At 34.2% G+C, this 26668-nt stretch overlaps 1 protein-coding gene across 3 annotated transcripts in view; it reads left to right on the top strand.

The window, feature by feature from the left end:
• The window catches only part of LOC138323107 (UBX domain-containing protein 8-like), a 30235-nt gene extending 5146 nt beyond the window's left edge, over positions 1 to 25089 (top strand). For 2 of the 3 annotated variants that reach the window (XM_069267461.1, XM_069267462.1), the window contains exons 4-8: positions 4296 to 4373; positions 4409 to 4450; positions 20158 to 20292; positions 20854 to 20970; positions 24622 to 25089. In XM_069267461.1, coding sequence (XP_069123562.1) covers positions 4296 to 4373; positions 4409 to 4450; positions 20158 to 20292; positions 20854 to 20970; positions 24622 to 24786 — 537 coding nt within the window. In that variant the 3' untranslated portion in view covers positions 24787 to 25089. The remainder of the gene's footprint in view (positions 1 to 4295; positions 4374 to 4408; positions 4451 to 20157; positions 20293 to 20853; positions 20971 to 24621) is intronic. The other variant, XM_069267463.1, reaches the window with a different exon arrangement.
• Positions 25090 to 26668: the final 1579 nt, after the last annotated feature.

The following is a 26668-nucleotide window of genomic DNA, read 5'->3' as shown; positions in this document are numbered from 1 at the left end:
TGTAACATCAATATTACCATGACTACGACATCCCGACAATAAGTATATATGTAGATAATTATGCATCTTTATTCATGTATATTAACTACCTACAGTAAATTTATAGAGATATACTGGTAGATTGATAGATGTAATGATGTAAACTCTAGCAAGATTGTTGCAGTTGTATTAAGAATGATCTTTCTATTTTCCTTAAAAATGTACTGTTTATGTTGAATAAGAATGCTTATCCAGTTATCCTAGTAAAATATTTCAGTATTTGACCAATAAAGGTAACAGTAATTTATATCATTATAGTTCAACTTGCAAATAAGCCCCTGCATAGCAACAAATAAACTCTTATTAATATTTGCAGACTTGAGGATTTTGAAGTAACAGGTTGAAGTAAATTTACAAATACACATAGGCCATTTCATAAAGTAAGTAGGTATAAGGGAGACATACTTGTGTCATGACTGGAATGGTAGTTTTAATAAAGTAGGAATTGATTGTTACAATATCTTTGGATTGTTAAGGTTATGAAATCTAGCATGATGATTTTTATCATCACCAGTAGAATTCTCAGCCCACCATCATTAGATGGTCCATCCTCCTGTACGTAAACAATTTTTGTTTCCACTATTTCTCAGAACGTATTGAAAGGATCTGCCATAAATTTTATATGTAAAGACTTTGTGACTTAGTTACGCAGACTGATTTTTGAACTGATCATTTAACAAGATGGCTGACAGACAGTCATCTTGAGAATTTGATAGTTCAAGTAAGTTACCTCGATTTCCCATAAAGTACTGAATTGAATGGATCTGTCTCAAACTACACCCTTGGGTCCTAATTATACATATTGCATTTTGGGATTGACCCCTCTACAATATCTAGGGTATGAAGAAATGATCTACTGGTATCTCAAACCGGGTATATAGCTTTCCTCAGGTCCATTGTTTTACATATTGCATTTTTTGGGGGATGGTGAAAACATGACGGATAGGCAGCCATCTTGAATTTCAACAATTTCAGTTTGTTTCTCATATACTTTAGGGATCTATTTATCTAGGAATTTTCATAAAATTGTTAAATGTAGTTAATATATGTATAAAGTCACCGTGTTATCAAAGATAAGCAGAGAAAAAGTCCATTTTCATTTGACTGATAAAGATCTACCGATGGTGGGTGTCAAGATCCTTCTGGGATCCCTTATTGTTAAATTGTTTGTATTATTCTATTGAGTCAGTCTTAAATCTAAGATTACCAATCTTTGTGTCTTGGAAAAGAATTAAATTTAACTGGATTATTACTAAAAGGTTAATTTTAGCCCCGTTCTGTTTCTTTTTTTAGGTCACCTGAGACGAAGTCTCAAGTGACCTATTCTAATCGCCTTTTGTCCGTCGTCGTGCGTCGTCCCGTCGTATGGCGATAAACAATTTACTTTTTCGACTTCTTCTCCAAAACTCCTGAACCAAATTTGTTGAAATTTTGCAGAAACCTTTCATAGCCAAAGGTCAACCAAAATTGTGAATTATATGGTCCCAGCCCCCCAGGGGCCTGAGGGGTGGGGCCAAAAGGGGTCAAATAGGCTTAAAACTTCAAAAATCTTTTCTGAAATTGCAGAAATGGTAGAATCAAATACTCTTCATAGATTGAAAGGTCTTGAGGTCCTTCACAAAAATTGTGAATTATATGACCCTGGGGTCTCACGTTCCCCCCCAGGGAGGGGGTCAAGTTTACTATAGTTTATATAGGGAAAAGACATTTTTGAGCATTATTTGGTCATTTGTAATAGGAAATAAGTCTAATGTTGTCAGAATTATCAGTATGAGAAGGCCATTGAATCCTATCAACAATTTTTCCACGACTGACCCCCAAGGAGCCTGAGGGGTGGGGCCAAAAGGGGCCAAATAGGCTAAAACTTCAAAAAATTTCTTCTGAAATTCCAGAAATGGCAGAATCAAATACTCTTCATAGGTTGAAAGGTCTTGAGGTCCTTTACAAAAATTGTGAATTATATGACCCTGGGGTCTCGCTTTCCCACCTGGGGAGGGGGGTCAATTTTACTATAGTTTATATAGGGAAAACACATTTTTGAGCATTATTTGGTCATTTGTAATAGGAAATGAGTCAAACTTTGTAAGAATTATTAGCCTGAGATAGCAGGTCCTTTACAAAAATTGTGAATTATATGACCCTGGGGTCTCACATTCCCCCCCAGGGAGGTGGTCAAGTTTACTATAGTTTATATAGGGAAAAGACATTTTTGAGCATTATTTGGTCATTTGTAATAGGAAATAAGTCTAATGTTGTCAGAATTATCAGTATGAGAAGGCCATTGAATCCTATCAACAATTTTTCCACGACTGACCCCCAAGGAGCCTGAGGGGTGGGGCCAAAAGGGGCCAAATAGGCTAAAACTTCAAAAAATTTTCTTCTGAAATTCCAGAAATGGCAGAATCAAATACTCTTCATAGGTTGAAAGGTCTTGAGGTCCTTTACACAAAAATTGTGAATTATATGACCCTGGGGTCTCGCTTTCCCACCTGGGGAGGGGGGTCAATTTTACTATAGTTTATATAGGGAAAACACATTTTTGAGCATTATTTGGTCATTTGTAATAGGAAATGAGTCAAACTTTGTAAGAATTATTAGCCTGAGATAGCATTTTAACATAATATCCATATTGGTCCTGGCCGACCCCCAGGGGCCAGAGGGTGGGCAAAAATTGGTCAAAATGGCTAAAATTTCAAAAGTCTCCTTCTGAATTTACAAATTTGTTGGAACCAAATACTTTTCATTGATTGGAAGGACTTTTCAAGGCCCTTTACAAAAATTGTGAATTTCATGGCCCTGGCATCTCAGACTTTCCCCTGATTAGGGATCAAATCTATTTTAATTGATATTGGAAAAACACTTTTATGAGCATTATTTGCTTAATTTTCAATAGGTCAAACTTGGTTATAATTATTACCCTGTGATAGCATTTTAGCATCATATCCATATTGGTCCTGGCCAACCTCCAGGGGTAGATGGGCAGGGCCAAAAGGGGTCAAAATGACTAAAATAAGAAAAAGAAATCTTCTGAATTCACAGATTTGATGGAACCAGATACTCTTCATAGATTGAAAAGTCAGTTATAAAATCACTCACTGGTTTCAAGGGCCTGATGAGCCAATATATAGTTTTTTTGTGTCTTTGTTTCATTCTGTATCTGAACTCAGGTGACCGCTAAGGCCCATGGGCCTCTTGTTTTTTGCATATGATGTTCAAGGGACTTTTTGAGTCAAATGTCCATTTACTTATAGGGCTATGATTGTTAAAATAGCATGTTTCAGATTTGTTGTGAAAACGTGAAAGTGATGTTTTCCGAATCACATAGGATTTTACACACATCAGCAGTATGTTTCATTTGGAATGGTTCATGTAAATTGATATTTTATTTTTTCTAAAGGGAAACAAACTATTGATGTTATCAAGCATTACATAAGTTGCTATTCTATTTTTAACTCTAGAATTATACACTTAGTTCATAACTATACAATATTTGTTGTAATTAATGCCAATGGCGTTTGAAAAATGTAACAAAGGGGTGCTTATAAGGGAATCAAAGTGTGAATGGTAGATGAAACAACTCTGAAAATATTGTCAGACATATTTTAACGTTTTCTCTATTCATGACACATTACTTTGTCAAATTAAATATGCATATGCATTCTTTCCTTTGAGTCGCATTATTACGTAGAGAAAGACTCGTTCATGTTCGAGTAATATGGGATACAATTCTTATGTTATAAGCATCACACAGTTGTACAGCATATCAAAATTTAAACAAATTTAACATAGTACATATTTTTTTAGATCATAATTGAGTTTTTCATTCCACCATCATGCTGTTTTCCTTGACAGTTTTATAAGCATGATACAATTTGAAAAAACTTTTTTTTTCAAACTACCGGTATTGCATGAATTTTGTTCACATATATGTGTACTGTACTGTATTAAGCCTTAATGGAGAATATGCAGCACACCTGTTTTCCATAAAATAAAGAAGCATATACACCAGGAAATATGGTACCATGATATCAATATTTTCATTGACTACTTGCTCATTACTGCAGCTTTCTTCATAAAAAACCTCTTGTCCATCACATATAGTATAATATTCATGTTATCAGTTACTTATTGCAGAATAAAATACTGCAACCGATAAGCACTCAAACTATAAATTTTCTTTTATTTTGAATGTGTGATAATATAGCTATTATTGTATGTATTACTATATAAAGTAATAATTTCATTATGTACTTCAGGCCGAAAGTTACAAAGACCGTATCTTAAGACCCAGAGAAGAGGCCAAGAAGCGACAAAAAGAAGAGGAATATTACAAGCCAAGAAGCGACAAAAAGAAGAGGAATATTACAAGTTTATGGGTCCAGCTTGGAAAGGCAAGGGACAAAGTCTAGGGGTTTGTAATAATATGAGGATTTTTTTTTATTATTGACCTATTATTGAAATTTCCTAATGTCAATGATTCTCCTTATATTGACCAAAGAATCCTTTGATTCATTTCCGAATTATTTGAATATTCGGATCCAGTTTCATGAACATTCCTTAATTTAAGGAACTCCTAAGTTAAGTGTTTCATTTCAGGGCAACGAAAGTTCCAATTTCTCGGTTACTTTTATTGTTTAGAGTGACCTCCCTTGAAATCAAAATATTTATATATATTGTAGCAGGTTTTAATTGTAAATAGTGATGTGATTGCCTTCTAGCTTTCCGTTAGGGAAAATTTCCCTTTAGCTCAGTTGGCAGAGTGGCAGTCAAGTAAGTCTGGGGTTGCAGGTTCGAGCCCAGCTGGTGGTACAATGCTCTCGCTCCGTTACAATACTAACTTAAAAATGTTTAGTTACCACCCTTTTTGTTTGGTCACCTGAGACAAAGTCTCTTGGTGACCTATTCTAATTGACTTTTGTCGGTCGTCGTCCATCGTGCGACGATAAACAATTTATTTTTTCAACTTCTTCTCCAAAATTGGTGAAGCAATTTCAATGAAATTTTGCACAAACCTTCAAAGGCATAAGTCCAATAAAAATTGTGAATTATATGAGCCCCACTCCCCAGGGGGCTGTGGGAGGGGCCCAAAGGGGTAAAATTGCCAAAATTGCAATAATCTTCTTCTCCAGTCACAGATGTGGTAGAATTGAATACTCTTCATGGATAGAAAAGTCTCAAGGTCCTCTACAAAAATTGTAAACTATATGACCCTGGGCTCTCAGCTTTTCCCCTGGGAAGTTTACTATAGTATATATAGGGAAAACACATTTTTAAGTATTATTTGGTCATTTGTAACAGGAAATTAGTAAAATGTTGTCAGAATTATCCCTATGAAAAGGTCATTGAATTCTATTAACAAATTTTCCTTGACTGACCCCAGGGACCTAATTATGGGCCAAAAGGGGTCAAATAGGCTAAAACTTCTTCTGAAATTCTGGAACTGGTAGAATCAAATACTTTCCATAGATGAAAAGTTCATAAGGTCCTTTACAAAAATTGTGAATTTAATGACCCTGGGGTCTCAAGTTTCTCCCTGGGGAGGGGGTCAAGTTTACTATAGTTTATTGGATGGAACCAATTACTCTTCATTGATTGAAAGGTTTTAAGGCTCTTTACAAGAATTGTGAACTTCATGGCCCTGGGATTTCGGATTTTCCCCTGGGCAGGGGGTCAAATTTACTTAAGTTTATATATAGGAAAAACACATTTATGAACATTATTTGCTTAGTTTTCATAGGAAATGAGTCCATCTTGGTTAGAATTATTAGCCTAAGATAGCATTTATCTATACAATCTTATCTTGTCAATATTGACCCTAGCTGACCCCTTGGGGCCAGAGTGGTGGGGCCAAAAGGGGTCAAAATGGCTAAAATTTCAAAAATCTTTATTCTGAATTCACAGATTTGATGAAACAAAATTATCTTCATAGATTAAAAAGTCAAATTTATAAAATCACTGTCTGACTTCAAGGGCCTTATGGGCAAATATATAGTGTTTATATGTCTTTGTTTCATTCTGTATCTGAACTCAGGTGACCTTAAGACCCATGGGCCTCTTGTTTTGAAATTAATTTGTTCTTGCAAAAAAATGTTTGCTAATGGTTGTAAAATGCTCTTTGGTCAGCAATAATGATTTGATTGCATAGATATTTTAGAAATCCTACCTTTTTTACAGATTTTTTTTCTTCAAATTTCAGTTTTCTAATTTTTGAAAAAAAATCATAACTTTCACAATAGCATGGTGAGATATGTTTTTTATCACTTGTATGTTCAGAGGGTACCCTTAGTCAAATATTTATACCTTTTATTTTTTTATTTACATTTTTCTTGGTGGTACACTTTACCTTAACTGAAAATCCTCCATAGGAAAGCATTAAAGATTTTAGGAGGGTTCCTTAACTTCAGATTTTTCCTTTTGTAATGCTTTTCTATGGGGAAATTTAAGTTAAGGAATTCTTTAAAGTAACTGGGTCCTGTTCTGTCAGAGAAACTCCAATTAAAAGTACATACCAGGTAGTTTCCATGGTAGTTAATATGTTATGAATAATTTCCTACTTCGTTATTGGATCCATAATACATTGAATATACATAACTAGTATAGGTACAACTGCCGCACTCCTCAGATCTCAAAAGTATGTGTAATTCATATACTGAACATCTGTGTATCTATATGAACATTTGAATTTTTCATTAGGCCTAGTTCTATTGTGAAAGCTAATCCTGCATATTTTCAGTTTAAGTGTTGATATTTATGAAGTCAACAAAGGCTTATTTTTTCCAAAAAAGAGCTGTATCAAATCATACTGTATTGTTTGAAAACTTGCAGCAAAAACAGTATGTAATAGAGAGATACCTCATAACCAGTTATTTTTGTGAGTCTTTTTTTTTTCAATTTGTACTAGAAACGACAAAATTAAATTGAAGTGGTTTTAAGATTTTGCAATTTGGCTGTAAGGGTATCCACATATATACTCAGTAAATCATTAATTTCTCAATTTTTCTCTGAACAAATTTTCACGATTAATGGGTTTTCCTGATAAACTGTGAAATTATCAACCACACAGATACAACAGGCTATTCTTTTGGACCAGTGAGTCAAAAATTACATTTGAACCTGTCATGTTTAAATAAGTAAACAGACTATATATACGTTTTGAATATACATATATTTAGAGCTAGTGAAATGACTTTTAGCTTATCATCTCCACATACATGTACAGCTGTTATTAGTACAGAGAGATTGCATCAGAAAATGAATACATTACCAAGTTAAAACTTTTAACTTTAAGAACCTATTGGATAAGATGTAGAGCTAACAGGTTAGTACTAAATCATAGGTACTAACATGCTGCAGTGATTTTCTAAACTTAAGGTGTTATGTACATTGTAGTAAAGTGGTCCCTATACAAATGTAGTTATGTTACTGGTCATAACATGTTTAGTAGGCAGCCTTCAGGAGAATAAGAGTGCATGGTCATTTCTTTTATTTATTCTACCCGCTGCAACAAAGTTAAGGGGGTTATACTGTAATCAGGTTGTCCGTCTGTCTGTAGACACACCCTTGTCCTGTGAACTCCTCCTTAGCTACCTAACAGATTTTGATAAAATTTGGGACAAAGAACCCTGACGCAAAGGGGAGTTGAGTAAATTATATAGGGTTCTGCAATGTCCCCTTTTAATGGAGGGGGAGGGTATTAGTCGTCCACTCTGGGGACTGTAGTTCTAGTTATTTTAATAATCAAGATTCAAGATTTTTTCAAAATTCAAGAAATTTTATTTTACGTCGCATATCAGAAACAAATACAACATTAGCACTGTAGTGCTATTCTCGCGACAAACAGAAGTATATAATAATTTAACAATTCTATGGCTTACAAAATATCACAGACATAAGTATATAAATACACTGATAGACTTTACAGTGACAATGGCATAGATATATTATATCATTTGAAGTAAGCATAGTCACATGGAGTAAAACAGTAAGTTAATATTGAACACTAGTCATATCACAGTAGTGCTGAACGGGTGTTTTAGAGCCGTTTGCTTAAGAAACTTCGGTAGAAAATGGGAAATCACCGGCTGTGTTTACACTTGCCTTATATATCTAGTGAATGGATCGCTATCAATACTCGATTTCTTTGAAATTATTTACTTTCACAGAAGGAATTGTGAACACAATTGTTTCGAAAACAAATAGGTATGCTGACTAATACATCAAGGAACATCTAGAACTTATACAATATTCGCGACATGGACTTCAGTCTTTCATAGCAGTGACTATCAAAATGGGTGAATTCAAAATGGGCTTTGTAAATCAGATCAACATGCAAGACTGCAGGTCTACAGACAGTGTTTTGAGCACTTTATGTTTTTTTTTTACATCTGTAATGACCTGTGATAAATTTTTGTATATTTTGAGTTTTATTTTACATATGTCATTGTAACAGCTGTTAGTCATGGTCTCCATGGTGAGGACAGTTAAGTTGTTTACACATCTCTTCAAAAACTTTAGATTTCAAGATGTTTACAATCTTTAGTCAGTATGTAGCATTTAAAAAGGGGATGATTGCTCGGAGAGTAAAACTGAAATTTTCAGTATACAATCCAGACACACCCATCAAGTACAGAATTGAATTGTACATAAATTTTACTTTGTGAACACAAATAAAGTTGTAAACTGGAGAGCTATCAGTGGTCATTATAGAGTGACGTGTATGACCTTGTAATCTGCATCACCGAACCCTATCTTCTGAAACGGTACAACATCTACGTGGACTTCAGCAGTCCAGATCTATTTTATATATGGTAAATAATTACTAAATATTATTCTGTATCTTTACACATTGAACTATGTAGCATTTACACCGGCAGTCACATATATTGTAATATTGTTTGAAGACACAAAAGTGATCTATATTATTATAATATTTACATGTAATTTCGAAATTTAAGTATGGCAGAACTGGGTTTTTTTTTATATGCATAATAAAAGGTGAGAAAGCACAATCTCCTGAAGGCTCACAGCAAGGCATTTTGGTGACTACCTGCCATTAACGGGAGAGAAAGTTAAAGCTAGTGCAGGTAGTGTGAAGTCTTTTGTCCAGTAGAGTGTGATTTTTTCAAGTTACAACATCCTTTTAGGCTTACAAAAATCCTGCGGAAGAATGATATGTTTCAATTTTCCAATCATTAGTATTAGCTAGGTTGCATTATGTTTTTAAACTTGCTTTGAGTTGTACCATACAATTGCAGAATAAGTGCATGCATACTTGTGAGCATCAGAGGTGACAGCAGGAAGAAAAAATCTTCGTCACAATAAACAATGTTCGAGAAACCATTTCCACATCTATATATATAAAAGGAGTATCAGGGAATCAGCTGTGTATTTTAACAGATTGTAAGTCTGTTTTATATGCTTCCTGTATCCATATCATTGTAAGAAAATAAATTAGAGATTTATCTGTGTATTTTACCAGATGCTATTCAGTTCAGTCTATTTCATAGGCTCCATGCATGTAACTGAATTGTCAAGAAGGACACCAAGGTTGGGATTTACGTTTGTATTTTGCTATTTTGCAATTCTAGTTTAGGCTACCTGTACCCATATCAACAGTAAGGCCATAACGTGTGTCATATATGGTCATACTCCGTTGTGTTTTTACTGTTTTACCATGTTGTACTTTTATCTTCAACGAGGACACACAACATTGTGGAATCATCAGAGTATTTTACCCGATTGAGAATTCCATTTAAGGATATACAACTAATATCACCGAAAGGAACTTATATTCAGGAATTACCTGTGTAATTTACAAGGTGGTTAATTAGTCTATTCTAGGCTACCTGTAACCAATTACAACACTATATATCACTATGGTACAGAAATTGCCTGTGTACTACACCAGGTTGTTTTTCTATTCCAGGCTGCTGTATTTGTATCATTGCTATAAGGCTGTCAGAGGTCGATCATTACATAGGACTCCTATTTATTTTTCATTTATTCTGGAAGAGAAATAACCAGTAATATAACTCATGTGTATGCTCCAGTTTTATTTCTCATCTGGAGCCAAAGACTTTAAACTGGAGACAGGAAAACTCTAATCTCTATGTACAATAAAACCACCAACAACATATTGCAACCGCCCCCCCTCCCCCCTCCTCCTCCCCACACACACACACACTTCCCCTCTGGTTTCACTGAACAAGTTAAATCATAACTAATAATTGTTTCACCTTATATATTTAAAATATATAATTACTATTTGTTTCCTAAATCACCCATTTTCATATTTTGTCAAATATTTGTTTTCAAAAAGAATAATCACCAGTCTAATGTAAATTTGATACGAGACAAAGCTGTCCACAGATTGTCTCCCTTGAATAACAAAATTTTAATTTTTTTCATTATTTCTTTTTCAATAATCAGTTGTGATTGATTTTATTGACAAAATAAAAGAAGAAGGTCATGTACTGATGTGTACAAATAATATTTAAAAGCAAAGAACAATTAAATTTTTTTTTTCTAAAGCTTTGTTGTTTTCTTACCTGAATTTTGCCACATTTTTCAGACAGGAATAAAAAGAGCTACATTTTACATAAAATCGACCTTTAAATGACCATTGAATGTATCCAACATATTATTTGGATGCTTCTTGGTATTTTAGAATGAAGAAAAAAAAAAGGTTTTATTTTTATTTTTTTTCAAACAATTCAGCACTCAGTACTATCCCAATATGAGACAATTCAGTTACTATAGAGTATTAAAACACTGCAAGAGTGTAATATACATGTATGCCAATATGGCAAAAAGTAATAATTGACAGAATAAACACTAACATAGTGTATATTTAAGGTAATATCAATCAAAGAGATATGTAAAAAGTTAAGCTAAAGATAACATAAATTAATGTTTCAATCATTACAATGGATAATGACTAAGACTGGAAGGAAAGATTTCAAAGGGGGACAACTCAACCGATGGGGTTAGAACAAATGGTACATGAACAGATTTGGCCATCCCAGGTGCTAAGCAATCTATGGAACGACCCATAGTTATCAACTAGTCTAAGGTCATTCGGCAGACTGTTCCACATCTGAGATGCCACAAACCTAAAAGATCTTTTCCCGTATGTTGAGGTGTTCACCTTTGGAATCTTCACAGTATTGTCTTTCCTGAGGTTGTAAAATACTTCTTTCTTATCAATTAAATTATTTAAAATAGATGGAGAAATACCATTTAAAATCTTAAAAACTTCAGCAGCCATATATTTCACTATAGTTACATGTAAAAAAAAAAAGTTTGTACATAATGTATTCTGGCGACTGTAGTTCTAGTTATTTTAATAACTTATGAGAAAATGTATAAATGTGGGTTATAGAGGCAACTGATCATAAATGAATTAATGTAAACCCCAAAAAAATATAATCCAACTTAAACACTGACGGTTCTGGACGTCCACTTTCAGTCAATGTCACTTACTGGGTACATGTTCTTTTCTGGATGGTAAATTATGACTTTGAAGCATTTGTTTTTGTGCTTGAAATGCTACATTGTACTTAATAATTAGTTGCAAAGACTAATTCAGAGGCCATCTTGGTTTACTTTACCATCCCTAACCTAATCAAGTAACTATCTCTATAGGAAGAATTCTATAGACTCTGATATATTGATTATGGTATACCACCTACAATGTATACTTATATTACTGGTACCATTACCTGTTCATATTGATCTATTTTAATAAGTCACTTCCAAACTAATGTAAGGACTTGGTCCAATGGCCCACAACTTTGTGATTGCCCCTCTGTTTCTGTGAGAACCCAGTGTTGGTTTCTGGTATCCTGACCATCAGAAGGGGGAACATTAATGAAATTAGGCTTTAAAATCCTACTCCTCCTTAAACTTTGAGTGGCTTACGACCATATTTAATGTGAGTCATCATTAGGGGAAGGTGTTATTATTTTTTTGGTCAATCTGATATCCAGGATGGCTGTTACAGGCGCTTTCTAGAAGACACATTTGTGAAATTCTTTTCAAGTTCAACATATGCTATTTGGCTGAAACTTGCCCGAAATGATCCTAACATGGTCCCAACCAAGTGTTGTTATTTTTCACTCGATCCGCCATCTTAGATTCTTATTTTGGACTTCTCTTCAATTTCTATCAGTGCAATTTAGATGAAACTTGCCTGAAATGATCCTGATTAAGTGTTGGGTTTTTTTCGTGTCAATTCAAAATCCAAGATTGCCGCCACAGATGCCATCTTGAAACACATTTTGACAAGTCAGAAATGATCCTGACATGGTCCTGACCAAATGTTTTTATTTTTGGGTTGTTACCAAATCAAATGTCGCCAGCATGAATCATATCGATTCTAATGCAATTCTTATACCATGATTGTCAAATGACCATTAAGGCCCTGGGGCCTCTTGTCTCTTTGTTAATATAATGGGAATATAAAGATTTTTTTTTCTCACATATTGCTTCATTTTGATAAGATTTCACCTAAAATACAAGCGTTGTCATTGGGGATTCTTGGCCACCAGATTTCCACTAGGCATTCCTCTTTGTTATATTTATCAATGTCTGATTGACTCCTGTCCTCATCATTTGAGCCTCACTTGTGTGTGTCCTCCTTGTCCTCAGATCAAAATCTAACATGGGTCTGACAAGTGGACAGGGTTATCCCTACCCTGATTGGAAGTTTTGGTTGGTCAACACCAAGCTTGTCTTACATTGTCACCTGAAAAAATTATAGAAAAATTTTCATCACAGTTACCACAGAAATGTTGTAATGCTTTAAAATTGATATTAATGTCATCAACAATGGGCATAGCACAAATTGATGACATCACATATTATTTTTTAGCATATGTAAGACATATTTGCCCTATCTTGCGTAATTGTCTAGCATGTGTGAGCTGTCTTGTACAGGGGTTGTAAGACAGGTCACAGGTGCTAGACAATTACATGACATCATCAATACATGTGACGTAAACGTGACGTGCATTGTCGATGATGTCATGAATTTTAATACATCCTGTGATAATGATGTGATGAAAAAGCTGGAAACTTGCAATGATATTTTTTTTCTATTGAGTATGGGAGAAATAGAATCTCACATGGATCTGTCAATTGGACAGGGATATCTCAACAGGAGTGAAAGTTTTTGGCAAGTCGAGGGTTGACAAGATAAAATCCTTCACTTGAATTGAGATATCCCTGTCCACTTAACATTCCCATGTAAGATTCTATTAGTCTTTCCCCTAGCAACTGTAGTCCTGCTAAGTAGAGGAACAATAAGTGTCCTTGACACCTGTTCTCATGTGACCCTGTTTGTGACTTTTCTTAACTGTCATTCTAACTAACTTTTGATGTACCAATGGCATTAAATCTGTTTTATAAATAATATCTTTTAATATGTCCAAAAACAAGACAAGACAAAATATTTTTCACAGTTGACATTCCAATTGTACATCCTTGTCATATCATGAGTAGAACAGGTAAGTGAAAGGACATACAATGACTTAACAGTAAAATACATGTCATTGTTGACTTCTCCTGATACAAGGTTTATCTGATGAAGTGGTTAAACTATAAAACTTAATCTTAAGTGTTTATCCGGGTTCACAAAAAATGTCCAACAGAATGGTGCGTAATGTGCTATAGCCTCCCCACCCAGCTATAGAGATATGGAGACAGTTGGTGATGTCTGGCTAGACTTTGATGTTGTGATGGGCATTATAATGATGAGGAGGAGGAGGAGGATGACGGCAGCAGTGATAATGATGATTATAATGATGATGATTATGATGATGATTATGATCCACTCTTCCTAAAAGATAGTCATATTGATAGAGCTATGTAACTTGTATGTTTCAGTCCTTTTAATGAATTCCGGTTGGCAGTTCCATCTTGATTTCTTGAATTCTGATGCTTTTAATTAAATATCAAATAAAGGATATATGATAGCCAAGAACAATCAGTATTCAAGCAATTTTATATTGTATCTAATACAACATTAATGTTCAGGCTGGCAGTTCCATCTTGATTTTGACCAAATTCTGCTGCTTTTAAATATCAAATCAAGGATGATAGCCAAGAACAATCAGCATTCAAATAACTTATTATTGTATACAACAATAATAGAACTGATACTAAAGCAGTAGATACCACCATTATATAAATCAGTTTAAATACAGAAAGGTTTAATTGTTTTTGTTCCTGTTGTTTAGAATTATTTCCAGTGGGAACATTATCATATCCATATATACATATGAAATAAAACAAAAATATTTATATATGAAATACACAACAGAGCCATATGATAGAATACTCCCCCCACATTCCATTTCCCATTTTGTCACATCTGCAGTTGACCCTTTTAAAGAGTCTATACTGTGACATTTGAATGTCAATGTTAATATCAGTCTTATTTACTTAATTCAAGCTTTAAAAAATGTACCTATATTTTTGTGCCATTCTGGTTACGATGTGACCACCCAAAGGAGAGGTGTGTGACTAATGGTTAGTATGTCCTGTATATCACCACAGGCCTTCCACCTCCAGATTATGAGTTCAAATCCCTTGTTGGCCAGTTGCCAGGTACTGGTACTGACTGCTGCTTGATGGGTTTTATTTTGGTACTTCGGCTTTCCAGATTTTATGGATGGCTCCTTAATTTAAGATTTTTTCCGTGACTTCTGTAATGCTTTTGATTTTAAGGCAAAAGCCCTCCCCGGACAAAAGCCCCTTGGATATTTATAATTTTAGAAATGTTTATGAAATTGGGCCCCAACAATACAATAGGTGTATGAAAAATTTAATGCTAATTAAAGCATGAAACTTGACAAGACAATAAACTGTTTTTAAACAATTATGATTTTAAGACCATTTGAGGAGTAAATTGTATTCATCTTTCTGCTTTAAATATCATAATAAAGCACAACAACTTATCTTAGACAAGAAATTTAATCATTTTATATTATTTTTTAATGATGAGATGGGGATTTGTATTGAATGGTCCATAATTATATTGGTGAAATCAAGGAATTTTAAAAGTAGTAATCAGACTTGTCTAGACTTGGTATGTAGTAGTTTATTTACAAGTTTTGATGTAAGTGGTTCATATGACAAGTGATCCATGATCCATGCAGAAGTGAGAGTCAGTGAGATGTGAAGGAATTTGTGGTTTGTGACCCTGTATATTTTATAAGAGTTGAGGGGAAACGTGCTGTGACCCTATACATTTTATATGAGTTGTGGGGAAACGTTCTGTGACCCTATACATTTTATATGAGTTGAGGGGAAACGTTCTGTGACCCTATACATTTTATATGAGATGAGGGGAAACGTTCTGTGACCCTGTATATTTGATATGAGTTGAGGGGAAACGTTCTGTGACCTTATACATTTTATATGAGTTGAGGGGAAACGTTCTGTGACCCTATACATTTTATATGAGTTGAGGTGAAACGTTCTGTGACCCTATATATTTTATATCAGTTGAGGGGAAACGTTCTGTGACCCTATACATTTTATATGAGTTGAGGGGAAACGTTCTGTGACCCTATACATTTTATATGAGTTGAGGGGAAACGTTCTGTGACCCTATACATTTTATATGAGTTGAGGGGAAACGTTCTGTGACCCTATACATTTTATATGAGTTGATGGGAAACGTTCTGTGACCCTATACGTTTCATATGAGTTGAGGGGAAACGTTCTGTGACCCTATACGTTTTATATGAGTTGAGGGGAAACGTTCTGTGACCCTATATGTTTTATATGAGTTGAGGGGAAACGTGCTGTGACCCTATACATTTTATATGAGTTGAGGTGAAATGTTCTGTGACCCTATATATTTTATATGATTTGAGGTGAAACGTTCTGTGACCCTATGTATTTTATAAGAGTTGAGGTGAAATGTTCTGTGACCCTATATATTTTATATGAGTTGAGGTGAAACGTTCTGTGACCCTATACATTTTATATGAGTTGAGGTGAAACGTTCTGTGACCCTATATATTTTATATGAGTTGAGGGGAAACGTTCTGTGACCCTATATATTTTATATGAGTTGAGGGGAACGTTCTGTGACCCTATATATTTTATATGGAATGAGGGGAAACATTCTGTGACCCTATAGATTTTATATGAGTTGAGGTGAAACGTTCTGTGACCCTATACATTTTATATGAGTTGAGGGGAAACGTGCTGTGACCCTATACATTTTATATGAGTTGAGGGGAAACGTTCTGTGACCCTATATATTTTATATGAGTTGAGAGGAACGTTCTGTGACCCTATATATTTTATAGGAGTTGAGGGGAAACGTTCTGTGACCCTATATATTTTATATGAGTTGAGGTGAAACGTTCTGTGACCCTATACATTTTATATGAGTTGAGGGGAAACGTTCTGTGACCCTATACATTTTATATGAGTTGAGGGGAAACGTTCTGTGACCCTATACATTTTATATGAGTTGAGGGGAAACATTCTGTGACCCTATACATTTTATATGAGTTGAGGGGAAACGTTCTGTGACCCTATACATTTTATATGAGTTGAGGGGAAACATTCTGTGACCCTATATATTTTATATGAGTTGAGGTGAAACGTGCTGTAATCTGCTCTGTTTGTATACAAAACCTAGTGTTACTGACCTATAAATAACCAAGTATTACTGACCTATATTTAAAGTCTATATACCAATGGTGGACAAAACTCGGTCAAGAGATATCTTCCAGAAGAAAGTTATTTATAAACATGTATATTTCATATTGCCATCCAATCTTATTTACATCTGATAGTTTCATTATTCTTTTGAGATTGTTTTTTAACCCATTTAAAACATGAACTGCCTCCCTACCCCCACCCCAGGGATCTGAGGAACAGGAACTTCTTGTTTGAAAGCTATTTATAGATATCGCTTATATTTTCTATGTCAAAAAGCATCCTTCTTGGGTGGAGATTATACATCAGAGTTGTAGAGATGTTTGGGCTGATTGACCAAAATGGTATTGCTATAAATGACTGCTTCTCTGCAATTATTGAATTATCCCTGATATATTTCAAATGTTGCATCCATTGGAGATTGAGATTAAGATGGTACCAATATCTGGGCCATATGTTGGTTATATGAAATATGGACTGAATTAATCAGGTGCTCTCTGATCCTCTTGTCCTTTACATTACAGTAAAGTCACGAGAAGTTGTTGTGTTCATGAACGCTGTGCTTTTAAAATGTAGGACTGTACTAGAATTATTATCAATTTCAATAAATACTTACAAACAGCTAGTATAAATGTGCAGTCATGTGTATCTATCTATTTGTGCTGTAAATGTATATATATAGCAACCAAACAGTATGCATTTGTCAGGTGAATAGCAAAGATAAAAACATCCACTTGTGATATTTATGATTTTAATCTGCTTGGTTCATGCGGCTTATATTTAAATATCCATTACTGCAAAAGTCTGCATGTTTTCCTTAAAATAGGTAGATCCCAAAGTAGGAGCAAAATAAAATTTATCAGTTAAAGAAATGATGTTGTCAATTCAATTTTACCCGAAATCTTTTAAGGCTCAATAAATTAAATAAAGTCATTGAAATACAGATATATAATCTATTGAAATAACAAGATGTTGCTTTTTCTTGAATTCAATGCCCCTTGTTTACTGCCTCTGATATGAAGTGCATGGTCACTGTGGCAACTAATATTAAGTATGATTTTCTAATACAGACTGATTGAGTGATGGTAAAAGATCATATGGTGAGAAGCTAGGAGACCGTATTGAAATCAGAGATGTTGGCACGTAGGCTACATTCAATGTCCCAGTGTTTGAATATTAATAAATGAGCAAGAAGCTTATAGATCAAGCACCAGTTAATTCACGATGGAGAAGTTTACAGTTCATCAGTTGGATTTAACGGAATATTTCATGGTTCATTTATTTTGAAAGATACATGGCACAACAGCTAGTCAACATGTTAAAGAACACAGTCAATAGGAAATTGTTTACCTGTGTTCAGTATGTGTGTGGATCGTTTACAAATCTAATCAGATCCTGTAGACATTTATACAGAGGTTTAAACAGAATTTGTGCAAAAAAAAACATTACCCTTTGGGACACATTAAATTTGAAGTAATGTTGGTAGATACTGTGTACATATGACGCTATAACCAATCACAATGCTTGATTTTGACACACCTACCTAAGTATGTTACTTCTTGATATCTCATTGATTTTTTGTCATGTTGGTAATGGTTTTTAAGTTGGTAACATGACACATACTTGTGTATGAAATATTTGTAAGCATTCCTAGGCGGGTAACATGCAATGAAAAGATTTGTGCAAAAAAAAAGTGTATGACCTGAAGTGACTTGCCGTTAACCAATGATCAAGCTGGATTTTGACACACCCATCCCTGTACATTTAGGTGAACGGCCTTCACCAACGCATGTAAATTTCATTCTGCTGAAATACTTTCCACCAATCAGAATCCCTGCTAGTGACACACTTTTATACTTGTGTGACGTAACGTGTCTGATCAGCAGATCACGTTTCTGGGCAGCCGAGTCCTACATACCTTAGAACCTGTACTTTGTTAGATAAAATGAAATACTGAAAGTACATGTACTTACAATTATCAGATATTCAATCAACATAGGGATGCCCTACATTAAATAAATTTTGATAGATAAAATAAAATATTGCCCTATTATCAAATATTCAGCATTGACAGAGCAAATGTATAAAAGTTTTTACCCTTCATGATTTATACTGAAAGTGTCATAAAGCAAACTTGGGTATTTATTGCTTGTAAACTTCAAAAGAATAATATTGGTGAGTTAGACAACATGGTCATTAAAAGAAATAAAGATTTCTTTATAAGGAATTGTTTAGAGTAGTATATAATTTTTAACATAGAAACATATTTGTGTCTGCTGACTTGCATCATATGTGACATATGGACCTAACTTTGATCCAGTCGTTTGATTTCGTCATCTGTAGCAGATGATTTATTTGCCGTCTGACATTTCAAATGCAAGTTAAAGCTGGTTATCATCTGTAGCTGTTTCGTCATCTTGATATACAAAGGTGATAAACATGTTGATATTTTGATGTGTTTTGTGATAAAGAATCATATTCCACCTGATTTTAGCTAATAATATCACTGATAAAAATAATTTTATCACAACATTGATTTTATTGTTCATCATTAAGAATTGGACATTGGTACTTAGTCAGTAGACTGAACTATGTTTTCTTTTATGGTCAACTGAAAAGAGTCCATTTAAGTTTGTTCTGCTAAAAAAAAACATTTTATATACCATATACATGTACCTGTATGACATACTGCAGTCATTCATATTGTATAAGGAGAGTGTGATCATGCAAATATATACAAACCGAAGCTATATATTTTCACATATAATGATAAAATACATAAACATTATTGATAAAAGCAGAGTTGTTTTTTTTAGAGCGTTTGTGTTTTTATATTGCTTGATTATATTTTATTTTATATTTATAATCAGTCCCTTGGTACCTGAGGTTTGTATAGATAGTGACATCATTCAAGATTAGGAACAGCTTCATTTTCTTTAAAAGTTAATCTGCTATATTATAAATCATGTTATTCATTAATCTGCGTCTCCCCTGTGTAAATTTAAGTGAATGATTTGTCCTTATAGGTACACAAGTCCTAATTACTCTCTAAAATGGGGTATCATTTTTATCTTAATCCTCACCAGTGACGTATAAAGATTTGACCTAACTATAGGTGATATATTACCGGTATGCATCTATATCAAAGTCTTACATGATAGCACGCTTTACCTAAATGATAGCTTTTTACTATATATAACATTACATTTGCGATACCCTGTATTTATACTGAGCTTGAACATATGTATTCTTCCTTCTTTTTCAAGTTGAATTGGTTGGCAAATACAATATCTGCATGGGATTGCTTACAAATTAAATTTTACAGTTGGAATGTAGTGAAACTATTGAACCATATTGCTTCACATAAATCTCCAATAGAATATCAAAGCACCTGTTTAGGGAATAAACTGTTAGAACTTGTTTCTTTTTCTCTTACAGGGAGAAATAATAGTTGATAATGATGGAGATGAACTTCCTAGGGAGAGTGCTGCCCGTCACCGTCGGTTACCAGAGAGTATTAATAAAGAGGTGTTACTGACCGCCAGACAGGAGTTACAGAAACGAAAGAAAAAGGTAAAAAAATGATAGTGCTGATGTCAGTGTATGTGGTATCTAGAATGGCATCAACATAACACGGAGGTGCCATCACCAAACTTCCTTGGGGGTTGTAAACAGGTAGGGGGGGGATGGTGATTACTGGTTTTTGATGATGACACTCCCTTTTGTAAAATTAGGCACCGCATTGGAGGAGTGCTTAAGTTATCCCGACATATTGCCTCAAACCCGTCACCTCTGGGTTATTAGTTTGAATCGCATGTGGGACAATTGTCAGGTACTGACCACTGTTCGTCATGTTCGATGGTTTTTCTCCAGGTACTCCGGCTTTCCTCTACCAACAAGACTGTATCAACATACCATAGGTATCGTGTATCATATACATATTAATAAAACTTATCTTCACTTGAAAAACAATTAATATTTTAATAGTAAGCATCACAATACATGTGTAAATAAATCAATCTTTTTTTGGAATTTAATCATATGAAAAAGGACCTATGATATTTGTCTGATATGATACCATTTCGAAGAGAAAAGTTTGTGTCCTTATTGAAGTACATGTTATTTTATCTGTAGAAGATAGAACTCCCTGAGGAGCCACCAGAAGGAGCCCTAGATTGTGTGCTGGTGACATTACGCACTCCACTGAGAGATCTAAAACAAAGGAGATTTAAATCTACAGATACCATACAGGTATATTTCATTTGGTTAAGAAAATTTTACAGTTGACTTGATAAGATTTGAACAGACTAACTCAGATGATTTCCAGATTCTTTATTTGAACATAGAGGTAGCATATACAATACGTTAAACCTTTACAATGAAACGTCACCTGGTTTTGATTACACCATGCGGCTGATGTCCTTTAACTGTAATCTTGGGTTTTCCCCCCTTTCTGACATTCAGCAAATCTGTGAAGTTTGGCTTTGATTGTATTGGACTCATAGCAAGACCACAGAGTTATAGACCAAAACTGTAAAACTTTGGTAAATAGGAAAAAATTCCTCTTATTTGAAATATTTTTTTAAATTAATTTATTTATTATAGTTTTGTTTTAATTTTCCACCCGCTAATACTATACTCATCATAGTCGCTTTCCCTATATATAATCTCCCTTTTCTTCTGATGAGTTGATATTGTAATAAAACTAAGGACCTTTGTGACTTTAATTATTCAATATGGTTTTTTTTTTTTCTTGATTAAATAATATGAATGCAGTACTGGTCAAAGACATTTCTTATATCAATATGAGTAGAAATATTTATCTTGTAACATCACATCATCACTGTTGACTTTTTTGTTAAAACTAAAAGTTTATGACCTCATCATAATAATATTATAGTATTATATGTTACAGTTACTCCACATGTATCAATGTTCAAAGTTAACTGAAAGTTCTTCTATAGTACAGCTCTATAAATTGTATATCCATTTAATGTTTATATTTCAACAGAACAATCTAGAAATATTTCTAAATGAAAATACAATGCATATAACTTAATTAATACACAAATACATGTACAGTACACGTAGAGAACAATTTATTTTAAAACTGTGATATGTGAATTACTGTTGGTGAATTTAACAAAGGAACTGAAAATCAATAGCAAGTTGTTATTAAAAGCTTCTTGACTATTTAAATCTATATAGATATTTATGATGTCTAGGAGAAATGTAATAGATCTAACAGCTGGCATTCATACGTTTATACAAACAAATAGGAGAAATACTTAAATATATAACAGATAACATTTAATTGAAATGGAAATGGCATGGTTAGCAGTGCATAAGGGAAAGTGTATTTCTTGGTATTAAAGCATTAAGACTTGTGTGCTATTGTTGTGTAGTTTAGGTGAATAACTAGAACCATTCACTACTCCTAGTATGTGACCGCACCTGAGATAATGGCTGGTTATTTTAGTATCTGATGTGTACACCAAGATTACTTAATACTGGCCACATATATAATAACCCCTGTGTAATGACCAAGACCAGTATTGATCTACAAACATTAGCTGGACTGTAGTGTACACTCCGGTGCCACATGATATTGTAAACATACATTGTATAGTAAAGTCCGACGTCAAACGGATCACAGACATTGTGTCATATCCCAATTATTGACCATTTGCACTGAAATCATTACTGAACTGTGCCTGATAATTTGAAGTACTGGAAATATTTATTTTTGCCAAAGAAAGAGAGTCCATGATTTTATTTTATTTTTAATTATTATTATTATTTTTAATTTAAATTCAATTTTCATGATTCAATACTTCATAACTTCATGTAAGTAATTCATTAAGACTAAGTTTCATTGCCTTGTGGACACTCCCATATTAATAAAACAGGTTCAAAATGTGGTATTGATTCTACAGATGTCTTGATAGCATGTTTCTGGATGCCCCTGGTAAATTATTCTAGCCTGAGAAAATAAAAATGTCTTAATCAATGAAATTAATATCTATTCTGATAAAAATGGAAATATTAAGATAAAGCCATTGATACAAAAAGGTTCTATAACCATTTGAAAGTGTGCTGTAAATCCACGTGGGTGAAAAATTATGCAGTTTCGAAAATATTTTTTTTATAACTTTTGAGCATAGTTATATGTCACTCATTTCATTTCTGGTACATTTTCTGTAATCTCAATAATCATTTTCCTTCAAATAACAAAATTTAAATTGCATTCAATTTTGATGTCTATCCTGGAGGTTTTTGTTTTTTTGTTTTTTTTTTTACTTAATCCATAAATTGGTTTGGGAAAGGCTATTATTGAAGGCTACAACAATATGTTTTGTTGTTGTTGTTGTTTGGGTTTTTTTCCCAGTGATATTTTTGCAATGAATACATCCTTGAGTAATTAACCACCTAGTTTCATTATTACACAAAGTAGAAACTCAGAATGTATTGGCTCACAAGCTTTCATAGGTAACGCTTGGAATTGACCTTGACTCATTCAGGGTCACATGAGTGAATATAGCCGGAGACTGGCCCTCACACCAGACTTAGACATAATGACTGATACATGTCTGTGTGTAATCTGTCTTTTATAATGTCTTAAGTCTGGTGTCAGGGCCAGAGTATCTCGGCCTAATGAGTGAAATACATGTATAATTTGTGATTGAAATGAACTTAAACATGCACATGAACTCGTGAAATCAAGCTACCATATCTGGTAGAATGGTCAGAATTCTTTGAAATTCACTTTATCAAAAATGACTTAAGAAATGGTAGGCATAATTGTTGGAAGAAGAAGCTCAAAGTGGATGAAAATATTTCTAAAAAATAAATACATATGTATATAGATGCCAATATATACCAAAGTCTTACAGATGCTCCACCGCCGAAAGAGCATAAATGATGATCATCATTTGAACAGTAATTGGTGTTTTATCGTGCGTATATATGTCAGATTTACACAAAAAAATAATGTAAAATAATTTTGCCTTTGGTGCATGTGCAATCAGTACTTCATTCCACATAGTGCACAGGAATTTTTTCAGGATGCAATTAATTATTTTTCATATTTTTAACTTGAAGTAAAATTAGAAGCTCAAACTTTTCAATGGTGGTAATTGTGTAAAGCAAGTAACTTTTATAACTGAAGAAAAAAACTAAATCGTCTGCTCGTGTTTTTGATAGTGAAAAAATACCGTTTAACAGCAGTGGAGCATCTTTAATTAAAGTCACTTCTCAATATCAAATTGAAAATTAAAAAAAATTGAGAGCTTGACATTCATTCAGAATCAATGCTTTAAAGCTTTGCATATGTACATGTAAGTGGTCAGGACTGACATGATTGGGTTTGGTGCTTGCTAGGATATAGAGCTAGGACATTAAAAGTTGTTCATATATACAAGTTGCATTCAAGCTCACATGGGTCAAATGTACATAAATTCATATATGTGCAACTCTTTCACCAGGAACAATGGTCCCACAGATCTTATATGCTTAACTTTTAAAACCACTTCCTCTCAATAACCAAAATGTCAGAAGATCTGTAGGGGTTTGTATGCATGCTAGGGTAAAGTGATAATAGGTTTGGACAAATGAAGGACCTTATTCAAGGTCCTGGAGGTAAAAAAATAAATCAAAAGTTTTTTAAAGCACGGTATGAATTCCTTCTGAATGATGTATTCAAAGCGTAGAACTACAATAAGACTGGGTTCTACTTTTTGTATCACCAACAATATCAATGAATTACTCTAAACCAGAAAAAAATAATCTGACGTTAAGATGTTGATTTTAAGGCTACTTCCAATTTTTCTTGTATTAGCTAACATTCTTGTGAATGCATTTAAGTGTACTTTGTCTACAGATCCTGTTTTTGTTTATCAACAGCATATATTGGATTACATGACCTACATTGGATTTCATCAAAAGAAATACACGCTTGTTACAAGTTACCCACGGCAGTGCTTTTCCGACCAAAGGGAAGTAACTCTTGCCGATATGGGCTTCAAAACAAGGACAACACTAAATGTTGAGGAGAAAGACTGGGAATAAATAATAAGTGCTAGTTGTAGTCAACAGGGTATTTTATATCATTATACATTTGTAAAGGGGAAAATATTACATGTACAGTGTATTGAATTTTCTTAATTAGAATAATGGTTTTCCATTTTTGTCACGTACATTTTTACAAAATAATCTGCTATTTTATGATATCAGAGTGCAAATTCAAATACAGATGCAAATCAAATGCTGACAAGTTCGCAATATAAGGTCTTAGAAATTTAAGGTCAAAATGAAATAGCCAGAAAATACTGGTAATAGAATGATATGCATTTACATAAAGATTATTTTCAATGAAGCCTGGTTGTTGATGTTTTTTTAATATAATAAATCCATACTTTCAAAGTTTGTACATATTTGAAAATCCTTATAGTGTTTGTAGATTTATTAGCCCACCATCAACAGATGGTGGGCTATTCAAATCGCTTTTTGTCCGTGGTCCGTCCTTCCGTCCGTTAACAATTCTTGTTACTGCTATTTTTCAGAAAGTACTGAAGGGATGTTTCTCAAATTTCATATGCAGGTTCCCCTAGGGCCCTAGTTGTGCATATTGTATTTTGGGACCAATCGGTCAACAAAATGGCCGCCAGGCAGCCATCTTGGATTTTGATAGTTAAAGTTTGTTACCGCTATTTCTCAGAATGTACAAAAGGGATCTTTCTCAAATTTCACATGTAAGTTCCCCTAGGGGCCTAGTTGTGCATATTGCATTTTGGGACCAATCGGTTAACAAGATGGCCGACAGGCAGCCATCTTGGATTTTGACAACTGAAGTTTGTTACCGCTATTTCTCAGAAAGTACTGAAGGGATGTTTCTCAAATTTCATATGCAGGTTCCCCTAGGGCCCTAGTTGTGCATATTGTATTTTGGGACCAATCGGTCAACAAAATGGCCGCCAGGCAGCCATCTTGGATTTTGATAGTTAAAGTTTGTTACCGCTATTTCTCAGAATGTACTGAAGGGATCTTTCTCAAATTTCACATGTAAGTTCCCCTAGGGGCCTAGTTGTGCATATTGCATTTTGGGACCAATCGGTTAACAAGATGGCCGACAGGCCGCCATCTTGGATTTTGACAATTGAAGTTTGTTACCGCTATTTCTCAGAAAGTACTGAAGGGATGTTTCTCAAATTTCATATGTAGGTTCCCCTAGGGCCCTAGTTGTGCATATTGTATTTTGGGACCAATCGGTCAACAAAATGGCCGCCAGGCAGCCATCTTGGATTTTGATAGTTAAAGTTTGTTACCGCTATTTCTCAGAATGTACTGAAGGGATCTTTCTCAAATTTTACATGTAAGTTCCCCTAGGGGCCTAGTTGTGCATATTGCATTTTGGGACCAATCGGTTAACAAGATGGCCGACAGGCCGCCATCTTGGATTTTGACAATTGAAGTTTGTTACCGCTATTTCTCAGAAAGTACTGAAGGGATCTGTCTCAAATTGCATGTGCAGGTTCCCCTAGGGGCCTAGTTGTGCATATTGCATTTTCAGACCGATCGATGAACAAGATGGCCGACAGGCCGCCATCTTGGATTTTGACAATTGAACTTTGTTACAGCTATTTCTCAGAAAGTACTGAAGGGATCTGTCTCAAATTGCATGTGCAGATATCCCTAGGGGTCTAGTTGTGCATATTGCATTTTGGGACCGATTGATTAACAAGATGGCCGACAGGCCGCCATCTTGGATTTTGATAGTTAAAGCTTGTTACCACTATTTCTCAGAAAGTACTGAAGGGATCTGTCTCAAATTTCATGTGCAGGTTCCCCTAGGTCCCTGGTTATGCAAATTGCATTTTGGTACCGATCAGTGCACAAGATGGCCGACAGAACGCCATCTTGGATTTTGACAATTGAAGTTTTTTTCCGCTAT

Source organism: Argopecten irradians, chromosome 5, assembly GCF_041381155.1.
Source record: "Argopecten irradians isolate NY chromosome 5, Ai_NY, whole genome shotgun sequence".
Classification (NCBI taxonomy): Eukaryota; Metazoa; Mollusca; class Bivalvia; order Pectinida; family Pectinidae; genus Argopecten; species Argopecten irradians.
Note: the sequence above shows the minus strand (reverse complement) of the source record. Positions and strands in the feature narration are given on the sequence as shown.